Source organism: Gorilla gorilla, chromosome 13 (genome assembly GCF_029281585.2).
Source record: "Gorilla gorilla gorilla isolate KB3781 chromosome 13, NHGRI_mGorGor1-v2.1_pri, whole genome shotgun sequence".
Lineage (NCBI taxonomy): Eukaryota > Metazoa > Chordata > Mammalia > Primates > Hominidae > Gorilla > Gorilla gorilla.
In genome coordinates, this window is record NC_073237.2 from 93475045 (window position 1) to 93493025 (window position 17981).

General features: G+C 46.9%; 1 protein-coding gene across 1 annotated transcript in view; it reads right to left on the reverse strand.

Annotated features, from left to right (window-relative positions):
- Positions 1-13679: 13679 nt before the first annotated feature.
- The window catches only part of LOC101147259 (ankyrin repeat domain-containing protein 18B-like), a 66288-nt gene continuing 61986 nt past the window's right edge, over positions 13680-17981 (reverse strand). The window contains 7 exon segments of the mRNA XM_063696606.1: positions 13680-15916; positions 16017-16102; positions 16105-16154; positions 16348-16549; positions 17108-17294; positions 17296-17451; positions 17923-17981. Coding sequence (XP_063552676.1) covers positions 15710-15916; positions 16017-16102; positions 16105-16154; positions 16348-16549; positions 17108-17294; positions 17296-17451; positions 17923-17981 — 947 coding nt within the window. The 3' untranslated portion in view covers positions 13680-15709.

The window sequence follows — 17981 nt, forward strand, 5'->3', positions numbered from 1 at the left end:
TCAGCTTTTCTTTTTGATCATTTGGCCAGGCTGCAAATTTTCCAAACTTTTGAGTTCTGTTTCTCATTTAATATAAGAGTTGTGACTTGTTTAATATAAGTCCCATCCAGAGGTCATTTTCTCGGTCACACATCAGAGCACAGGCTGTTCGATGTAGAGAGGACACCTCTTGAGCTTTGCTTCCTAGAAGTTCACTCCACCAGATATGCACTAAGTCATCACCCTCAGGTTTAAAGTTTCACAGATCTCCAGGGCAGGGTCACTGTGTAGCCATGTTCTTTGCTACAACAAAACAAAAGTAACCTTGGCTTCTGTTCCCAGTAAGTTCCTCATTTTTATCTGAGACCTTCTAAGTCTGGTTTTCACTGACCATTTTCCTGTCAGCCTCCTGATCACAAGTAGTTAACAATTCTTTACAAAGATCCAAACTTTTCCTCATTTTCCTGTCTTCAAAGCCCTCAAAACTCTCCTGATTTCTGTCTGCCACCCCCTTCTGAACCTGCTTCTACATTATCAGCTATCTTTGTTGCAGCCTGGCAATGTGGTAAAGGAAGACAAGTCCATTTTCAGGGGGGAAATTCAAGAAGGCCTCAGATACTTGAATGAAAAGAATCTGAGTGCTGATTGCCAAGACAACAGGGAAAAGGCCTTGAAGACGTTTCATACATCCACTTCCCAGTACTAATTTTCTCTATGATCAGAAAGAAACGGGGTTTAATTGGCTCATGATTCTGCAGGCTGTAAGGAAACATAGCGGCTTCTGAATCTGGGAGGACTCAGGAAGCCTCCCAATCATACCAGAATGTCAAGGGGCAATGACATGATTCATGTGGCAGGAGTAGGAGCAAGACAGAGAGGAAAGAGGTGCCACACCCTATTATACAAGCAGATCTCATGAGAACTCACTATCAAAAGGTCAGCATCAAAAAGATGGTGCTTAACTATTGGTGAAGGATTCACCCTCCACCCCCAGCTCCCACTGTTTCCAGGCAGAAGCCTGATGCAGAGGCAGTCTCTTGGGAAACCTTTACTAGGGAAGTGTGGAAGGAAAATATGGGCTTGGAGCCCCCACACAGATGGCCACCACCCTCCAGACCCCAGATTCATAGACCCACCAACAGCTCACACCCTCAGTGTGAAAAAGCTATGGGTAGTCAACACTAGCCCACCCCATGAGAGCAGCCACAGGGGCTAAAACCTGTAAAATCACAGGTGCGCTGTCCTAGTAGAGGTTTTCCATGAGCCACTGTCTCTGCAGCAGGTTACTCCCCCTCCCTACTACCCACCACCCTCCCACCACCCTACAGCCAACCCCTTTCCTCCCCACCCTACCCACCCTTTTTCCTTCCACCCCCAACCCCCTCCCATCCATGATTAAATCACCTCCCCCAGGCCCAACCTTCAACATTTGGGATTACAATTCCACATGAGTTTCACAGGGACACACAGCCAAACCATATTATTCTGACCCTAATACCCTAGAATCTCATGTTTTTCTCACAGAGCAAAATACAATCATGCCTTTTCAAAATTTTCCAAAAGTCTTAACTCATTCCAAATGTAAAAACTTCAAAGCCTCATCTGAGACAAGGCTACATTCTCTTCTGCCTATGAGTCCCTGAATTCAAAAGGGATTTCTTTTCTTTCAAGGTACAATGATGGTACATGTATTGGGTAAGCTTTCTCAATCCAAAGGGAAAAAATTTCCCAGAAAAATAATACAAATGCAAGTCCAAATCCAGAAGGACAGTATTCACTCAATCTTAAAGCTCCATAATCATCAAGAGAACTCACTATCATGCAGACAGCATTAAGGAGATAGTGTTTAACCATTTGTGAAGGATCTGCCCCCCATCCTTATCTTTCAACCCCATCCCCAAAATAATCTCAACCATTCTCCCCACTCCCCTACCTCCAACACCCAGGCTTCAACATGATTAAATCATGTTCCACCAGGTCCCAACTTTCACGTTCCCCATTACAATTCCACATGAGTATCGGTAGGGACACAGAACCAAATCATATTATTCTGACCCTAGTTCTCCCAAATCTCATATCTTTGACACACTGCAAAGTACAATGATGCCTTCTCTACAGTCCCCCAAAGTCTTAACTCCTTTCAGCATTTACTGAAGTATCCAAAGCCCAAAGTCTTATCTGACACAAGGCTGCAGTCCCTTCTGCCCCTGAGCCTCTGAAATACAAAGTAAGTTAACTACTTTCAAGGTACAATGATTGTACAGGCATTGGGTATGAATTTCCAGCCAAAAGAAAACACTTTGCCAGAAAGAAGCACAAAATACAGATGAGACTTACAGATCTGATGCAAGTAAAAAACCCAGCAGGCCAGTCATTCCATCGTACAGCTCCAAATCATCTCTTTTCGATCTAAATCCCACATCCAGAGCACAGGGGTGTGATGGCTGGGCTCCCAAGGCCTTGGGTAGCTCTTCACCTGTGGCTTTGCAGGGTCTTTCCCCCACAGCTGCCCTCATGGGCTGGGCTAGTGTTGAGCACCTGTAGCTTTCCACACTGAGGGTGCAAGCTGTTGGTGGGTCTATGAATCTGGGGTTTGCAGAATGGTGCCTCCATGTGTGGGGATTCCAACTCCATATGTTCCTTCTGTACTACCCTAGAAAAGGTTTCCCATGAGGGTCTGCCTCTTGCAAAAGCTTCTGCCTGGAAACCCAGGTTTTTCTGTACATGCTCTGGAGTCCAGACGAAGGCTCCCAAGGCTCAAGCCTTTTGCTCTGTGCACCTGCTGGCTTAACACTATGTAGAATCCACCAAGGCTTGCATCTTGTACCCCTGAAGCAGTGACTCAAGCCATACCTGTGCATCTTTCGGCCATGGCTGGAGCTGGAGCTGCAGGGATGCAGGTAGTAGTGTGCTGTGGCAGAGCACAGCAGTGGGGCCTTGCAGCTGGCCCAGGAAAATATTCTTCTCTCTCAGGCCTTAGGGCCTGTGACAGCAAGGGCTGCTGCAAAGGTCTCTGAAATGCCTTCAAGGCCTGTTTCCCATTGTCTTGGCTATTAGCACTGGACTCCATTTTATACAAATTTCTGAAGCTGTCTTGGATTTTCCCACCGAAAATCAGCTTTTCTTTTTGACCACTTGGCCAGGCTGCAAATTTTCCAAACTTTTAAGCTCTGCTTCTCATTTAAATATAAGTTTCTACTTGAGGTCATTTATTTGGTCACACCGAAGACCACAGGCTTTTGGACACAGACAGGATACCTCTTAAGCTTTGCTGCCAAAAGTTCATGTCTGTGATTTAGATACACCCTATGATTTAGATACACCCTAAATCATCACCCTCAAGTTCAAAGTTTCATAGGTCTCCAGGTTAAGGGCATCATGCAGTGATGTTCTTTGCTAAGGCAAAACCAAAGTAACCTTGGCTCCTGTTTTCAGTAAATTCCTCATTTTCATCTGAGACCTTGTAAGCCTGGCCTTCACTGTCCATCCTTCTCTCACCCTTTTAATTATAACTATTTAACAAGTCTCTACAATGGTCAAAACTTACCTTCATCTTCCTGACTTCTTCCAAGGCCTCCAAACTTTCCAACCTCTGGCTGTTACCCTCTTCTGAACCTGCTTTTACATTTTCATCCATCCTTGTTGCAGCCTATCAATGTTGTAAAAAGAAGAAATGTCCATTTTCAAGGGAAAAATTCACAAAGGGATCCGATATCTGCATGAAGAGAAGCTGAGTGCTGATTGTCAAAACAATGAGACAAAGGCCTTGAAGGCATTTCATAGCTCCACTTCTGAGCACTGATTTTCTGTAAGATCATAAAGAAAAGAGGTTGAACTGGCTCATGGTTCTGCAGGCTTTAAAGGAATCATAGAGGCCTCTGCTTCTGGGAGGAATCAGGAAGCCTCCCAATCATACCAGAAGACCAAGCGGCAATGGGATGTTTCATATGGCAGAAGTAGGAGCAAGACAGAGAGAGGAAAGAGGTGTGACACCCTGTTATACAACCAGATCTCATGACAACTCACTATGACAAAATCAGCATCAAGAAGATGATGCTTAATCATTGGTGAAAGATCTGGCCCCCCCAACACCCCCACCCCACTACTGTTTCCATGTAGAAGCCTGTTGCAGAGCCAGAGCCTCTTGGGAAACCTCTACTAGGGCAGTGCAGAAGGAAAATATGGGCTTGGAGCTCCCACACAGGAGGTTACCATCCTCCAGACCCCAGATTCATAGACCACCAACAGCTTGCACCCTCAGTATGGAAAAGCTACAGGCACTCAAGGCCAGCCCAACCCATGAGAGCCGCCATGGGACTAAACACTGAAAGCCACAGGTGCACTGCCTTAGTAGAGGTTTTCCATGAGGCTCTGCCTCTGCAGGAGGCTACTCCCACATCCTACTACCCACCAGCCTCTCACCACTTTACTGCCAACCTACTCCTCCCCACCCTACCCCCTCCTTTTTTCTTCTACCCACAACTCCCTCCCATCCATGATTCAATCACCTCCCACCAGGCCCCACATCCAACATTTGGGAATACAATTTCCCATGATCTTTGTAGGGAAACACTGCCAAACCATATTACTCTGACCATAAAATCCCTGAATCTCATGTCCTTCTCACAGAATAAAATACAAACAAGCCTTTTCAAAAGTTTCCATAAGTTTTAACTCATTCCAGCAGTAACTCAATGTAAAAAGATTAAAGTCTCATCCAACACGAGGCTGAAGTCCCTTCTGCCTATGAGCCCCTGAATGTAAAAGGGAGTGCTTCTCTTTCAAGATACAATGATGGTATAGGCATTGGGTAAGGTTTCTCAGTCCAATGGGAAGAAATTTTCCGGAAAAATAACACAATTGGGACATAGGTCCAATGCAAGCCCAAAAGCCTGGAGAGTATGTATGCATTCATCATGAGAACTCACTTTCACATAGACAGCATTAAGGACATACTGTTTAACCATTTGTGAAAGATCTGCCCCCCAGCCCCATCTTTCACCCCCACCCCCAGCCTAAACCCCCCAAACTCACCACACCCTCACTTCCAATCTCAACTGTCCACCATGATTAAATCACCTTCTAACAAGCACCACTTTTAACATTCCCCATCACAATTCTACATGAGTTCTGGTTGGGACACAGAGCCAAATCATATTGTTCTGCCCCTGGCCTTCCAAATCTCATGTTACTCTCACTTTGCAAAATACAATTATGCCTTCTGTACAGTCCCCCAAAGCCTTAACTCATTCCAGCATTTACTCAAATGTCCAAAGCCCAAAGTCTCATCTGAGACAAGGCTGCAGTCCCTTCTGCCCCTAAGCCTCTGAAATACAAAGCAAGTTAACTACTTTCAAGGTACAACGTTTGTGCAGGCATTGGGTAAGCATTCCCAGCCAAAAGGAAGAAATTTGCCAAAGAAAGAAGCACAAAACACAGATGGGACTTACAGACCCCATGCAAGTCAAAAACCCAGCAGGCCAGTCATTCCATCATACAGCTCTAAATCATACTTTTTGAATCTACATCCTACATCCAGAGCAGAGGGTGGTTTGATGGCTGGTCTCCCAAAGCCTTGGGCAGCTCAGCACCTGTGGTATGGCAAGGTCTTTCCCCAAAGCTGCCCTCATGGGCTGGGCTGCTGTTGAGTGCCAGTAGCTTTTCAACACTAAGGGTGCAAGCTGTTGGTGGGTTTATGAATCTGGGGTCTGGAGAATGGTGCCTCCCAGTGTGGGGGCTCCCACCCTATATGTTCCTTGTGTACTATCCTTGTAGAGGTTTACCATGAGTCTCTGCCTGTTGGAAAAGCTTCTGCCTGGAAACCCAGGATTTTCCATACATACTCTGGAGTCTAGATGAAGACTCCTATGTTTCTAGTCTTGTGCTCTGTGCACCTGCTGGCTTAACACTATGTGGAAGCCACAAACGCTTGGAGCTTGCAACCGTGAAGCAGTGACCCAAGCTGTACCTGTGCATCTTTCAGCCATGGCTGGAGCAGGAGCTACAGGGATGTAGGCAGCAGTGTCCTGAGGCTGCACACAGCAGGGGACCATTGGGTTGGGCCAGGAAACCATTCTGTCCTAGAAAACCATTCTTCTGTCCTAGGCTTCAGGGCCTGTACAGCAAGGGCTGCTACAAAGGTCTCTGAAGTGCCTTCAAGGCCTTTTCCCCACTGTCTTGGCTATTAGCACTGGGCTTCATTTTATGCAAGTTTCTGAAGCTGTCTTGAATTTTCCCACTGACAATCAGCTATTCTTTTTGACCATTTGGCCAGGCTGCAATTTTTTAAACTTTTAAGCTCTGCTTATAATTTAAATATAAGTTTCTAATTGAGGTCATTTATTTGGTCACACAGAAGACCAGGACACAGACAGGACACCTCTTGAGCTTTGCTGCCAAAAGTTCATTCTGCCAGATACACCCGAAACCATCACCCTCAAGTTCAAAGTTTCACAGATCTCCAGGTTAGGGGCATCATGCAGCGACATTCTTTGCTAAGGCAAAACAAATGTAACCTTGGCTCCTGTTTCCAGTAAACTCCTCATTTTCATCTGAGACCTTCTAAGCCTGGCTTTCACTGTCTATCCTTCTGTCAGCTTTTTAATCACAACTAACAAGTAATTACAATGGTCCAAACTTTCCCTCATCTCCTGTCTTCTTCCAAGCTCTCCAAACACTCTAACCTCTGGCCATTACTGAATTCTGAACCTGCTTCTACATTTTCAGCTATCTTTGTCACAGCCTGGCAATGTGGTAAAAGAAGAAAAGTCCATTATCAGGGGAAAACTTCAAGAAGGCTTCAGATATTAGCATAAAAGAAGCCCAGTGCTAACAGCCAAAAGATTGGGGAAAAGGCCTTGAAGGCATTTCATAGCTTCACTTCACAGCATTGATTTTCTTCATGTACATAAATAACAGAAGTTGAATTGACTCACAGTTCTGGAGGCTGTAAGGAAAGCACAGTGGCTTCTGCTTTTAGGAGGACTCAGGAAGCCTCCCATTTATATCAGAAGGCCAAGCGGCAATGAAATGTTTCATATTCCAGGAGTAGAAGCAAGACAGAGAGAGGAAAGAGGTGCTACATCCCGTTATACAACCAGATCTCACGAGAACATCCTGTTATACAACCAGATCTCACGAGAACTCGGTATCAGGAGATCAACATCAAGAAGATGGTGCTTAACCATTGGTGAAGGATCCACCCAATACCCCACATCCACCCCCCCTGTTTCCATGCAGAAGCCTGAGGCAGAGGCAGATCCTCTTGGAAAACCTCTACTAGGGCAGTGCAGAAGGAAAATATGGGCTTGGAGCCCCCAGGCAAGATGCCACCATCCTCCAGACCCCAGAGTCATAGACCCACCAAAAGCTCCTACCCTCAGTAGGGAAAATCTACAGGCACTCAACACCAGCCCCACCCATGAGAGCAGCCATGGGAGCTAAAGCCTGCAAAGCCACAGGTGCACTGCCCTAGTGCAGGTTTTCCATGAACCTCTGCCTCTGTAGCATGCTACTCCCCCTTCCTACTACCCACCACCCTCACACCACCCTACAGTCAACCTACTGCTCCGACCTTACCCACTTCTTTTTACTTCCAACTCCACCCCTCTCAAGTACAGGAATAAATCACCTCCCACCAGGCCACACCTGCAACATTCAGAATTACAATTTCCCATGTGTTTTGGTAGAGACACACAGCCAAACCATATTATTCCAACCCTAATCCCCCAAATATCATATCCTTCTCACCGAGTAAAACACAATCTTGCCTTTTCAAAAGCTTCCAAAAGCCTTAACTCATTCCAGCATTAACACAAATGTAAAAGGTTCAACATCTCATCTGAGAAAAGTCTACAGTCCCTTTTGCCTATGAGTCCCTGAATTTAAAAGGGAGTTCTTTTTTTCAAGGTACAATGATGGTACAGGCATTGGGTAAGTTTTCTCAATCCAAAGGGAAGAGATTTGTCAGGAAAGTAACACAAATGGGGTCACAGGCCCAGTGCAAGTCCAAAACCAAGCAGTACAGTATCCATTTAATCTTACAGCTCCAGAATCATCACGAGAACTCACCGTCATGGAGAAAGCATTAAGGAGACGGTGTGTAACCATTTGTGAGGGATCCTCCCCCAACAGCCATTTTCACCCCTCACCCCCACCAAAATCCCCCCATCCTCCCCAATCCCCACCTTCCAACACCCACTGCTCTCCATGATTAAATCACCTTCCACCTGTCCCAGTTTTAACATTTCCAATTACAATTCCACCTGAGTTTCTTTAGGGACACACAGCCAAATCTTATTCTGTCCCTGCCTTCCCCAATCTCATGTACTTCTCACTTTGTAAAATACAATGATGCCTTACCTACAGTGCCACAAGGTCTTAACTCATTCCAGCATTTACTCAAATGTCTGAAGCCCAAAGTCTCATCTGAGATGAGGCAGTCTCTTCTGCCCCTGAGCCTCTGAAATACAAACAAGTTAACTACTTCCAAGGTACAATGATTGTTCAGGCATTAAGAATTCCTAGCCAAAAGGAATATTTTTGCCTGAGAGAACAAAACACAAATAGGACTTACAAGCTCCATGAAAAGTCCAAAACCCAGCAGGCCAGTTATTCAAACCCACAGCTCCAAAGTCACCCCTTTTTTATCCTTGTCCCACATCCAGGGCACAAGTGTGTGAGGGCTGGGCTCCAAAGGCCTTGGGCAGCTCTGCACCTGTGGCTTTGCAGTGTTCAGCCCATGCAGCTGCCTTCATGGGCTGTGCTGGTGTTGAGTGCCTGTAGTTTTTACCCATGGAGGGTACAAAGCTCTTGGTGGGTCTATGAATCTGGGGTCTGCATGATGGTGGCCTCCAGTGTGGGAGTTCCAACCCCATATTTTCCTTCTGCACTGCCCTAGTAGAGGTTTCCCATGAGGCTCTGCCTTTTTGGCAGCCTTCTGTCTGGACACTCAGGCACTTTCACACATCTTCCAAAATATATATGGAGGATCTCAAGCCTCTGAACTAGTGGTCTGTGCACCCACTGGCTTAACACTATGTGGAAGCCACCAAGGCTTATAGGTTGCACCTTCTGAAGTGGTGTCCCAAGCTGTACCTGTGCATCTTTGAGACAAGGCTGGAGCAGGAGCTGGAGCTGCAGGGATGCAGGCAGCTGTATCCTGAGGCTGCACACAGCAGCAGGGCCATGGGGCTGGCCCAGGAAACCACTCTTTTCTCCTAGGTCCCAGGGCCTGTGACAGCAAGGGCTGCTGCAAACATCTCTGAAATGCCTCCAAGGCTTTCTCCCCCATTGCCTCAGCTATTAGCACTGGCCTTCATTTTATGCAAATTTTTGAAGCCATCATGAATTTTCCCTCTGAAAATCAGTTTTTGTTTTGACCACTTGGCCAGGCTGCAAATGTTCCAAACTTTTGAGCTCTGCTTGTCATTTAAATATAAGTTACAACTTGAGGTCATTTCCTTGGTCACACATAAGGGCACAGGCCGTTTGACACAGACAGGACACATCTTGAGATTTGCTGTCTAGATGTTCATTCCACCAGATACACCCTGAATCATCAACCTCAAGTTTAAAGTTTCACAGATCTCAAGGGCAAGGTCACCCTGCAGCCATGTTCTTTGTTACAGCAAAACAAAAGTAACTTTGGCTCCTGTTCCCAGTAAGTTCCTCATTTTCATCTGAGACCTCATAACCTGGCCTTTGTCCCTCCTTCTGTCAGCATTTTAATTACAACTATTTAACAAGTCTCTACAATGGTCCAAACTTTCCTTCATCTTCCTGTCTTCTTCCAAGTCCTCCAAACTCTCCGACCTCTGGCTGTTAGCCACTTGTGAACCTGCTTTTACATTTTCACCTATCTTCATCACAGCCTGGCAATGTAGAAGGAAAAAAAAAGTCTATTTTCTGGGGTAAACTTCAAGAAGCCTTCAGATATTTGCATTAAAAAGAAGACCAGTATTAACAGCCAATATGATGGGGAAAAGTCATTGAAGGCATTTCATAGCTTCACTTCGCAGTACTAATTTTCTGTATGATCATAACAAAAAGGGGTTTAATTGGCTTATGGTTCTGTAGTAGGCTGTAAAGAAAGCATAGTAACTTCTGCTTCTGGGAGGACTCAGGAAGCCTCTCAATTATACCAGAAGGACAAGCAGCAATAAAATGTTGCATATGGCTGGAGTAGGAGCAAGACAGAGAGAGGAAAGAGGTGTCACACCCTGTTGTACAACCAGATCTCATGAGAACTCACTATCACTAGGTCAGCATCAAGAAGAAGGTGCTTAACCATTGGTGAAGGATCCACCCCCCAACACACCTTTACCCCCTGCTGTTTCCAGGCAGAAGCCTGAGGCAGAGACAGAGCCTCTTGGAAAACCTCTACTAGGGCAGTGCAGAAGGAAAATGTGGGCTTGGAGCCCCCATGCAGGATACCACCATCCTCCAGACCCCAGAGTCATAGACCCACCAACAGCTCACACCCTCAGTATGGAAAAGCTACAGGTACTAAACAACAACCCAGCCCATGAGAGCAGCACTGGGGCTAAACCCTGCAAAGCCACAGGTGCACTGTCCTAGTAGAGGTTTTCCATGAGCTTCTGCCTCTCAATCAGGCTACTCCCCCTTCCTACTACTCCCACCCTCCCACCACCCTATGGCCAGCCTACTCCTCCCCACCATCCCCACCCCTTTCTCCTTACACCCCTGCCCTCCTCCCATCCATGGTTAAATCACCTCCCACCAGGCTTCACCTCCAAAATTCAGGATTACACTTCCACATGAGTTTTTCTAGGGAAACACAGCCAAACCATAGTATTCCAAACTTGACCCTTCTGTATCTCATGTCCTTCTTACAGGGTAAAATACAATCATGTCTTTTCAAAAGTTTCCAAAAGCCATAACTCATTCCAGCATTAACTCAAATATAAAAAGTTCAAAGTCTCATCCGAGACAAGGCTAGTCTCTTCTGCCTATGAGTCCCTGAAGTTAAAACGGAGTTCTTTTCTTTCAAGGTACAATGATGATACAGGTATTGGGTAAGCTTTCTTAATCCAAAGGGAAGAAATTTCCCAGAAAAATAACACAAATGGGACCAAAGGCCCAATGCACATCCAAAACCCAGCAGAGCAGTATTCATTCAGTCTCACAGCTACAAAATCATGAAGAGAACTATCAGAAGGACAACATTAAGGAGGTGGTGTTTAACCATTTGTGAAGGATCTGCCCCCACCCCTGCCTTTCACCCCCACCCCCTCCATAATTCCCAATTCACCCCACCATCCCCATCTTCCAACCTCCACTCTCCACAATGATTAAATCACCTTCCACCCACCCCCACCTTTAACATTTCCCATTACAATTCCACATCAGTGGGACAAAGAGCCAAATCATATTATTCTGTCCCTGCCCCCACAAATCCCATGTCTTTCTCACATTGCAAAATACGATGATGCCTCCCCTACAGTCCCCCAAGTCTTAACTCATTCCAGCATTTACTCAAATGTGCAAAGCTCAAAGTTTCATCTGAGACAAGGATACAGTCCCTTCTGCCCATGAGCCTCTGAATTATAAAGCAAGTTAACTATTTCCCAGGTACAATGATTGTACAGGCAATGGGTAAGCATACCCAGCCAACAGAAGAAAAATTGCCAGAAACAAAAACAAAACACCGATGGGACTCACAGGATACATGAATGTCCAAAACCCAGCAGGCCAGTCATTCAATCCTACAGCTCCAAAATCATCCTTTTGGAATTCTTGTCCCACATCCACGGCACAGGGGTGTGAGGGCTGGGCTCCCAAGGCTTTGGGCAGATCTCCACCTGTGGGTTTGCAGTGATAAGTCCCCACAGCTGCCCTCATGGACGAGGCTGGTGTCGAGCGTCTGTATCTTTCCCACACTGAGGGTGCAAACTGTTGGTGCGTCTATGAATCTGGGGTTTGAAGGATGGTGCCTCCTTGTGTGAGGGCCTCAACCTGACACGTCCCTTCTTTACTGCCCTAGTAAAGGTTTCCCATGAGGCTCTGCCTCTTGGAAAGGCTTCTGCCTGGACACCCAGGCTTTTCTGTACATCCTCTGGAGCCTAGACGGAGGCTCCTAAGCCTCTAGTCTCTTGCTCTGTGCACCTCCTGGCTTAACACTATGTGGAAGCCATCAGGGCTTGGAGCCACCTCTGAAGCAGTGACCCAAGCTGTACCTGTGCATCTTTCAGCCATGGCTGGAGCTGGAGCTGCAGGGATGCAGGCAGCGGTGTCCTGAGGATGCACATAGCAGCCAGGCCATGGAGCTGGCCCAGGAAACCATTCTCTCCTCATCCCTAGGGCCTGTGACAGCAAGGGCTGCTGAAAAGATCTCTGAAATCCCTTCAAGGCCTTTTCCCCATTGTCTTGGCTATTTGCACTGGGCTCTTTTTTATGCAAATACTCTAAGCGTTCTTGAATTTCCCCCCTGAAAATCAGCTTTTCTTTTTGACCACTTGGCTAGGCTGCAAATTTTTCAAATTTTTGAGCTCCACTTCTCATTTAAATAGAAATTGCAACTTGAGGTCATTTCTTAGGTCACACATAAGAACACAGGCTGTTGGATGTAGAGAGGACACCTCTTGAGCTATGCTGCCTAGATGTTCATTCCACCAGATACATCCTAAATCATCACCCCCATGTTCACAGTTTCAGAGATCTCCAGGGCTAAGGCCAATCAAATGTAACCTTGGCTCCTGTTCACAGGACATTCCTCATTTTCATCTGAGACCTTTTAAGTCTGGCCTTCACTGTCCATCTTTCTGTCAGACTTCTGATCACAAGTATTTAACAATTATTTTCAGTGGTCTAAACTTTTCCTCATCTTGCTGTCTTCTAAGGGTTCCCAACTCTCCCGACCTCTCTCTCTTTTACCCATTTCTGAACCTGCTTCTACATTCTCAGATATCTTTGTCACAGCCTGGTAATGTGGTAAAAGAAGAAAAGTCCATTTTCAGGGGGAAAATTCACAAAGGCTTCAGATATCTTTATGAAAAAAAGCTGAGTGCTTGTTTCCAAGATAATGTGGAAAAGGCTCTGAAGGCATTTCATAGCTCCACTTCACAGCACTAATTTTGTGTATAATCATAAAGAAAAGAGGTGTAATTGGCTCACAGTTCTGCAGGCTGTAAAGGAAGCATAGTGGCTTCTGCTTCTGGGAGGACTCAGGAAGCCTCCCAATCATACCAGAAGGCCAAGGGGCAAGAAGATGCTTCATATGGCAGCAGTAGGAGCAAGACTGAGAGAGGAAAGAGGTGCCACACCCTGTTATACAACCAGATCTCATGAGAACTCACTATCACAAGGTCAGCATCAAGAAGATGGTGCTTAACCACTGGTGAAGGATCCGCCCTCCCAACACCCACCTCCACCTTCCACTGTTTCCAGGCAGAAGCATGCTGCAGAGGCAGAGCCAGATTCATAGACCGACCAACAGCTTGCACTGTCACTGTGGAAAAGCTACAGGCACTCAACACTAGCCCAGTCCATGAGAGCAGCCGCGGGGGCTAAACTTGCAAAGCCACAGGTGCACTGCCTTAGTAGAGGTTGTCTATGAGGCTGTGCCTCTGCAGCAGGTGACTCCCCACTCCCACTACATCCCACCCTTCCACCACCCTACAGCCAGCCTTCTCCTCCCCACCCTGCCCACCTCTTTTTCCTTCCACCCCATCCACCTCCCATCCACGATTAAATCACTCCCACCAGGCCCTCATCTTTTTGTCATTTTCCAGTCCCTCCAAACCCTCCCAATCTTTGTTCGTTACCCACTTCTGAACCTGCTTCTATTTTTTCAGGTATCTCTATAGCAGGTTGGCTATGCAGTAATAACACAAAACCCGATTTAAGGGGGAACATTCAAGAAGACTTCAGAAATTTGCATATAAAGAAGCCCTGTGCTAATAGCAAAGACAAAGGGAAAAAGGCCTTGAAGACATTTCACAGCTCCTCTCTGCGGTTCTAATTTTCTGTATTATCCTGAATAAAAGAGGTTCCATTGACTCAGGGTTCTGCAGGCTGTGAAGGAAGCATAGTGTCTTTTGTTTCTGGGAGAAGTCAGGGAGCCTCCTAATTACACCAGAAGGCCAAGTGACAATGAGATGTCTCCTATGGCAGGAGTAGGAGGAAGACAGAGTGAGGAAAGAGGTTCCACAGACTGTTAAACAACCAGATCACATGAAAACTCACTCACTCTCAGGAGGACAGCATCAAGGTGATGGTGCCTTATCATTCGTGAAGGATCTACCTGCATCATTTTATGACTAAATCTTTTTCCACCTAGGCCCCACCTCTAACATCAGGGAGTATAATTCCACATAGGTTTGGATAGGGATAAAGAGACAAACCATATTATTCTGTCCCTGACCCCATGAATCTCCTGTCCTTCTCACACTGCAAAATACAATCATGCCTTGCCAGCATGAGTCTTAACTCATTTCAGCATTAACTCAAAGTTGCAAAGTCCAAAGTCTCATCCGAGCCAAGGCTATAGCCTCTTTTGCCTATAAGCCTCTGAAATAAAATGCGAGATCACTGCTTCTAAGGTACAATGATGGTACAGGCATTGTGTAAGCTTTCCATATCCAAAAGGAAGACATTTTCCAGAAAGCTTCTTATTTCCATCTGAGACCTCCTCAGCCTGGCCTTCACTGTCCTTGTTTCTGTCAGGATTTTTTGTCACAACCATTTAACCAGTCTCTAAGATGGTCCAAACATTTTCTTATCTATCTGTCTTCTTTTGAGCCCTCCAAACTCTTCCAACCTCTGTCCATTACCTAGTTCCAAAGCTGTTTCCACATTTTCAGGTATCTTTATAGTAATGCTTCAGTCCTCATTTGCCATTTTCTATATGATTCATTTTGAAAAAGAGGTTTAATTGGCTCATGGTTCTGCAGGGTGGATAGGAAGCACAGGGCTTCTGCTTCTAGGAGGCCTCAGTAATCTTCCGATCTTCCTGCAAGGTGAAGAAAGAGTGAGTTGTCTCACATGGCAAGAGGAAAACATGCAGAGTAGGGAGGTGACATAGAGTTTTCAATGACCAGGTCTCATGAGAAGTCACTCATGATTGTGAGGACAGTAGCAAGGGGATGGTGCTAAACCATTCATGAGAAATTTGCCTTCAGGATTCAATCACCTTAGACCAGGATCCACCTTCAACGTTAGGAAATATAATTCAACATGAGATTTGGTAGGGACACATATTCAAATTGCATCATCAATCTTTGAATATAAAGACACCCATAGCAGGCTTTACCCAGCCAGCTTCTTTGAGACTCTTCACAGGGTTTGGGGTCTACAGCATATACACTAAAATATTCATACTTCAAAAAGCAATAAAGTAAGTGGTATCATTCTTCCAAAAGTTACAATGGTAGTGTAGGAATTCATAGCATGGTTTAGGTCATGTTTGCTACTGTTTCTACTCTATCATCATATTAACTGTTTCCTACACAATTCTATATTCAGCTGAGTTTCAATTGAGAACAAAACCATCCTTGTACTACCACCAATACCTGGCACTAGCTCTTTGCTAGTGTTATTGTTCTGCTGTAGAAAGTATCCTTGAACTGGAAACAGTCCACAATCAAGTATCTAGTCATTCAACACTATAAATTCCCGGGTGACTTTTTGAAAAAATAGTATCTCTTGTTGCAAGAAATGCTGCATCTGTGAGTCCATGTTTCTCACTTGAATTGGATGGAAGTGGTGAATTTCAGCCACAGTGTCCAAAGAAATCCTGTTCCTGTGATTCCGACATCATCAGCCTCTGCACCTCTGTTTTCCGTTCTGCCACATGTTGCCTACTCTCCGTGACTTTGGTTAGAGCTTCCTTGTGTATGTGGATGATGTCCGGGATGTTGGCCTGGTGTCCCTGAGACAGCACTAACAGGTCCATGACTGGGTCCCATTCCTGGCTGGGCTGATTGTCAAAGAACTCACCGACAGTGTTGAAGGCATCTCTGGTGAAGTGACGGCCTGCTCCAGCTGCAAGACCTGGCTGAGGATGAAGAACTGGCCACCTTCTGATGCACTTTCTTAAAGCCCATCACCATCATCTGCTTGCATGTCAACTCATTGGCTGAGAAATTGAGCTGAGTGCCCTGTTGTCTATCTTCTTGGTAAAGCACTCAAAGCTGTCAATCTTGTTCTCCCACTCCTAAAGGTTGACGGCCACCTTGGGGGTGGGCTCAGGGTCAGAAAGAAGCTGGAATTCACCACCTCATCCTTCTTAGCCTTCCTCTTGCGCTGTCTCCAGGCTGTCTCTTCAGTGCTGGTGTGGCACATCAGGAAGTGATGGAAGATGTGGCACTGTGCCTGCACCCAGAAGCTGGCCGTGTGGTTCATCCACCAGATTGGGCCCTTTCTGCACTTGAACATAGAGTCCTTCTCAAGATGGCCTGTGGTCTGCCTCTTGGCACCCAAGAAGCCCACCATGCTGTAGGAGCCCTGATGCATGGACTGGAGCCCCAAAGGCAGCACACACCCTGCTCCTGAGCCTGCTGCTCATTTCCTCTATGTGGCTCCATTTGCAGCACAGTTGTTGCACTGAGGCCTGTGCATGCCAGGCAAGGCCAAGCTGGCTCAAAGAGCAACCAGCCACCTCTGCAAGGGTGTGCCAGGTGCAGGTGGACCAGCCACCAACCTCACTCGCTGCCAGTCAGTGTAAATCAGTTATTCTGCCCTGGAGGTAGGGCCCCAGTGCCATCTGCTTTTCCTCAGGCCTCCACTCCATCAGCCGTCAGGTGGCAGCCCCTCAGGCTGTGGGAACCTGGCCACCCCTGCTTCCTTGAGTGGGTGAGGTTGGTGGCTGATCCATCTGCTCCAGGCACACCCTTGCAGAGGTGGCTGGTTGCTCTTTGAGCCAGCTTGGCCTTGCCTGGCATGCACAGGTCCTGGGTACTGACAAGCTGCTGAGTGAGCTTGTCCTGTGTTGGGCCAAATTCTAACTCTGGCCAGGGCCACAGAAGGCTGAGTCCCCTGGGTGGTAATCCTGACTGCTGCTGGGGGGCCCATAGTGCCCCTCCCCTCCCAGGGCCCAGGATGAGGCCTGACTGGGCCAGGACCCTTTAAGTATGGATCTTTGTTCCCCAGAAGGGGTCCTCTGTCCCACAGGTTGGATGAGAAGACGCTGCTGGCTGCCAGGGTTGTTCGGATGCCACGTTCACCCTTTCCTCCAGGGACATCAAAGTTTCCAGCTTCCCCTTTAAGAATGACCTCCCAAGGCCCAGGTGCCATCTGGGGCTGCGGGGCAGCTGGCTGCCTGCTGCCCTGGCTTCTTCCATGTTTTGCTGGTCACTACCCACCAAGGGGGTCAGATGCAGGCACCGTGCAGGGCAGTTGTCTCTGGACCTGCGTCTTGGTTATCATGGAGCCAGACTGGGCCTGGTGACAGGGCCATGATGGGGTTGTCCTGGTGGTCCTGGGAGTGTCCAGAGGAGATGCAGAATGGAATTGCTGCAAGGATGAATGAGATGACTGTCAGCACAGAAAAGGCACCCGGTGAGTGCTCAGGGATTACCCTCAGTAGCTGCAGAGGCCAAAACCAACCATCTGATAGCAACTGTTCCCAAGCCAGGAGGAAGAGAAGAGAGCAGGTCCCACTCACCTGAGTCTGATCAGTCAGCTGTGTTGAGATGTGCCTTTCACCTAGAAAACAATCCTTAACGCAGAGCCACTCACAGAGACTGCTGTGTGTCTCTAAGTGCTCCACAACACAGAGGCGATGGGGACTCAGCAAGAGTGACATCGTGGGGTGACACAACCCACCACAACGGGAGCCTGCTTGGGTCAAGAGGGCCAAGAGTCAGTGTCCTCTATCCCCTGAACTGACATGTGAGCATGCGTTGTGTTTGTGTATGTGTGTGTGTATGAGCATATGGGTGTGTTTGTCTTGCTTCTCTGGCCAGGCCTAGCTGCTCCACTCACAGGAGCACCCAGGTCCTCATCACTAACACCACCCGGGCCCAGGGCCAGGATTAGAGCCT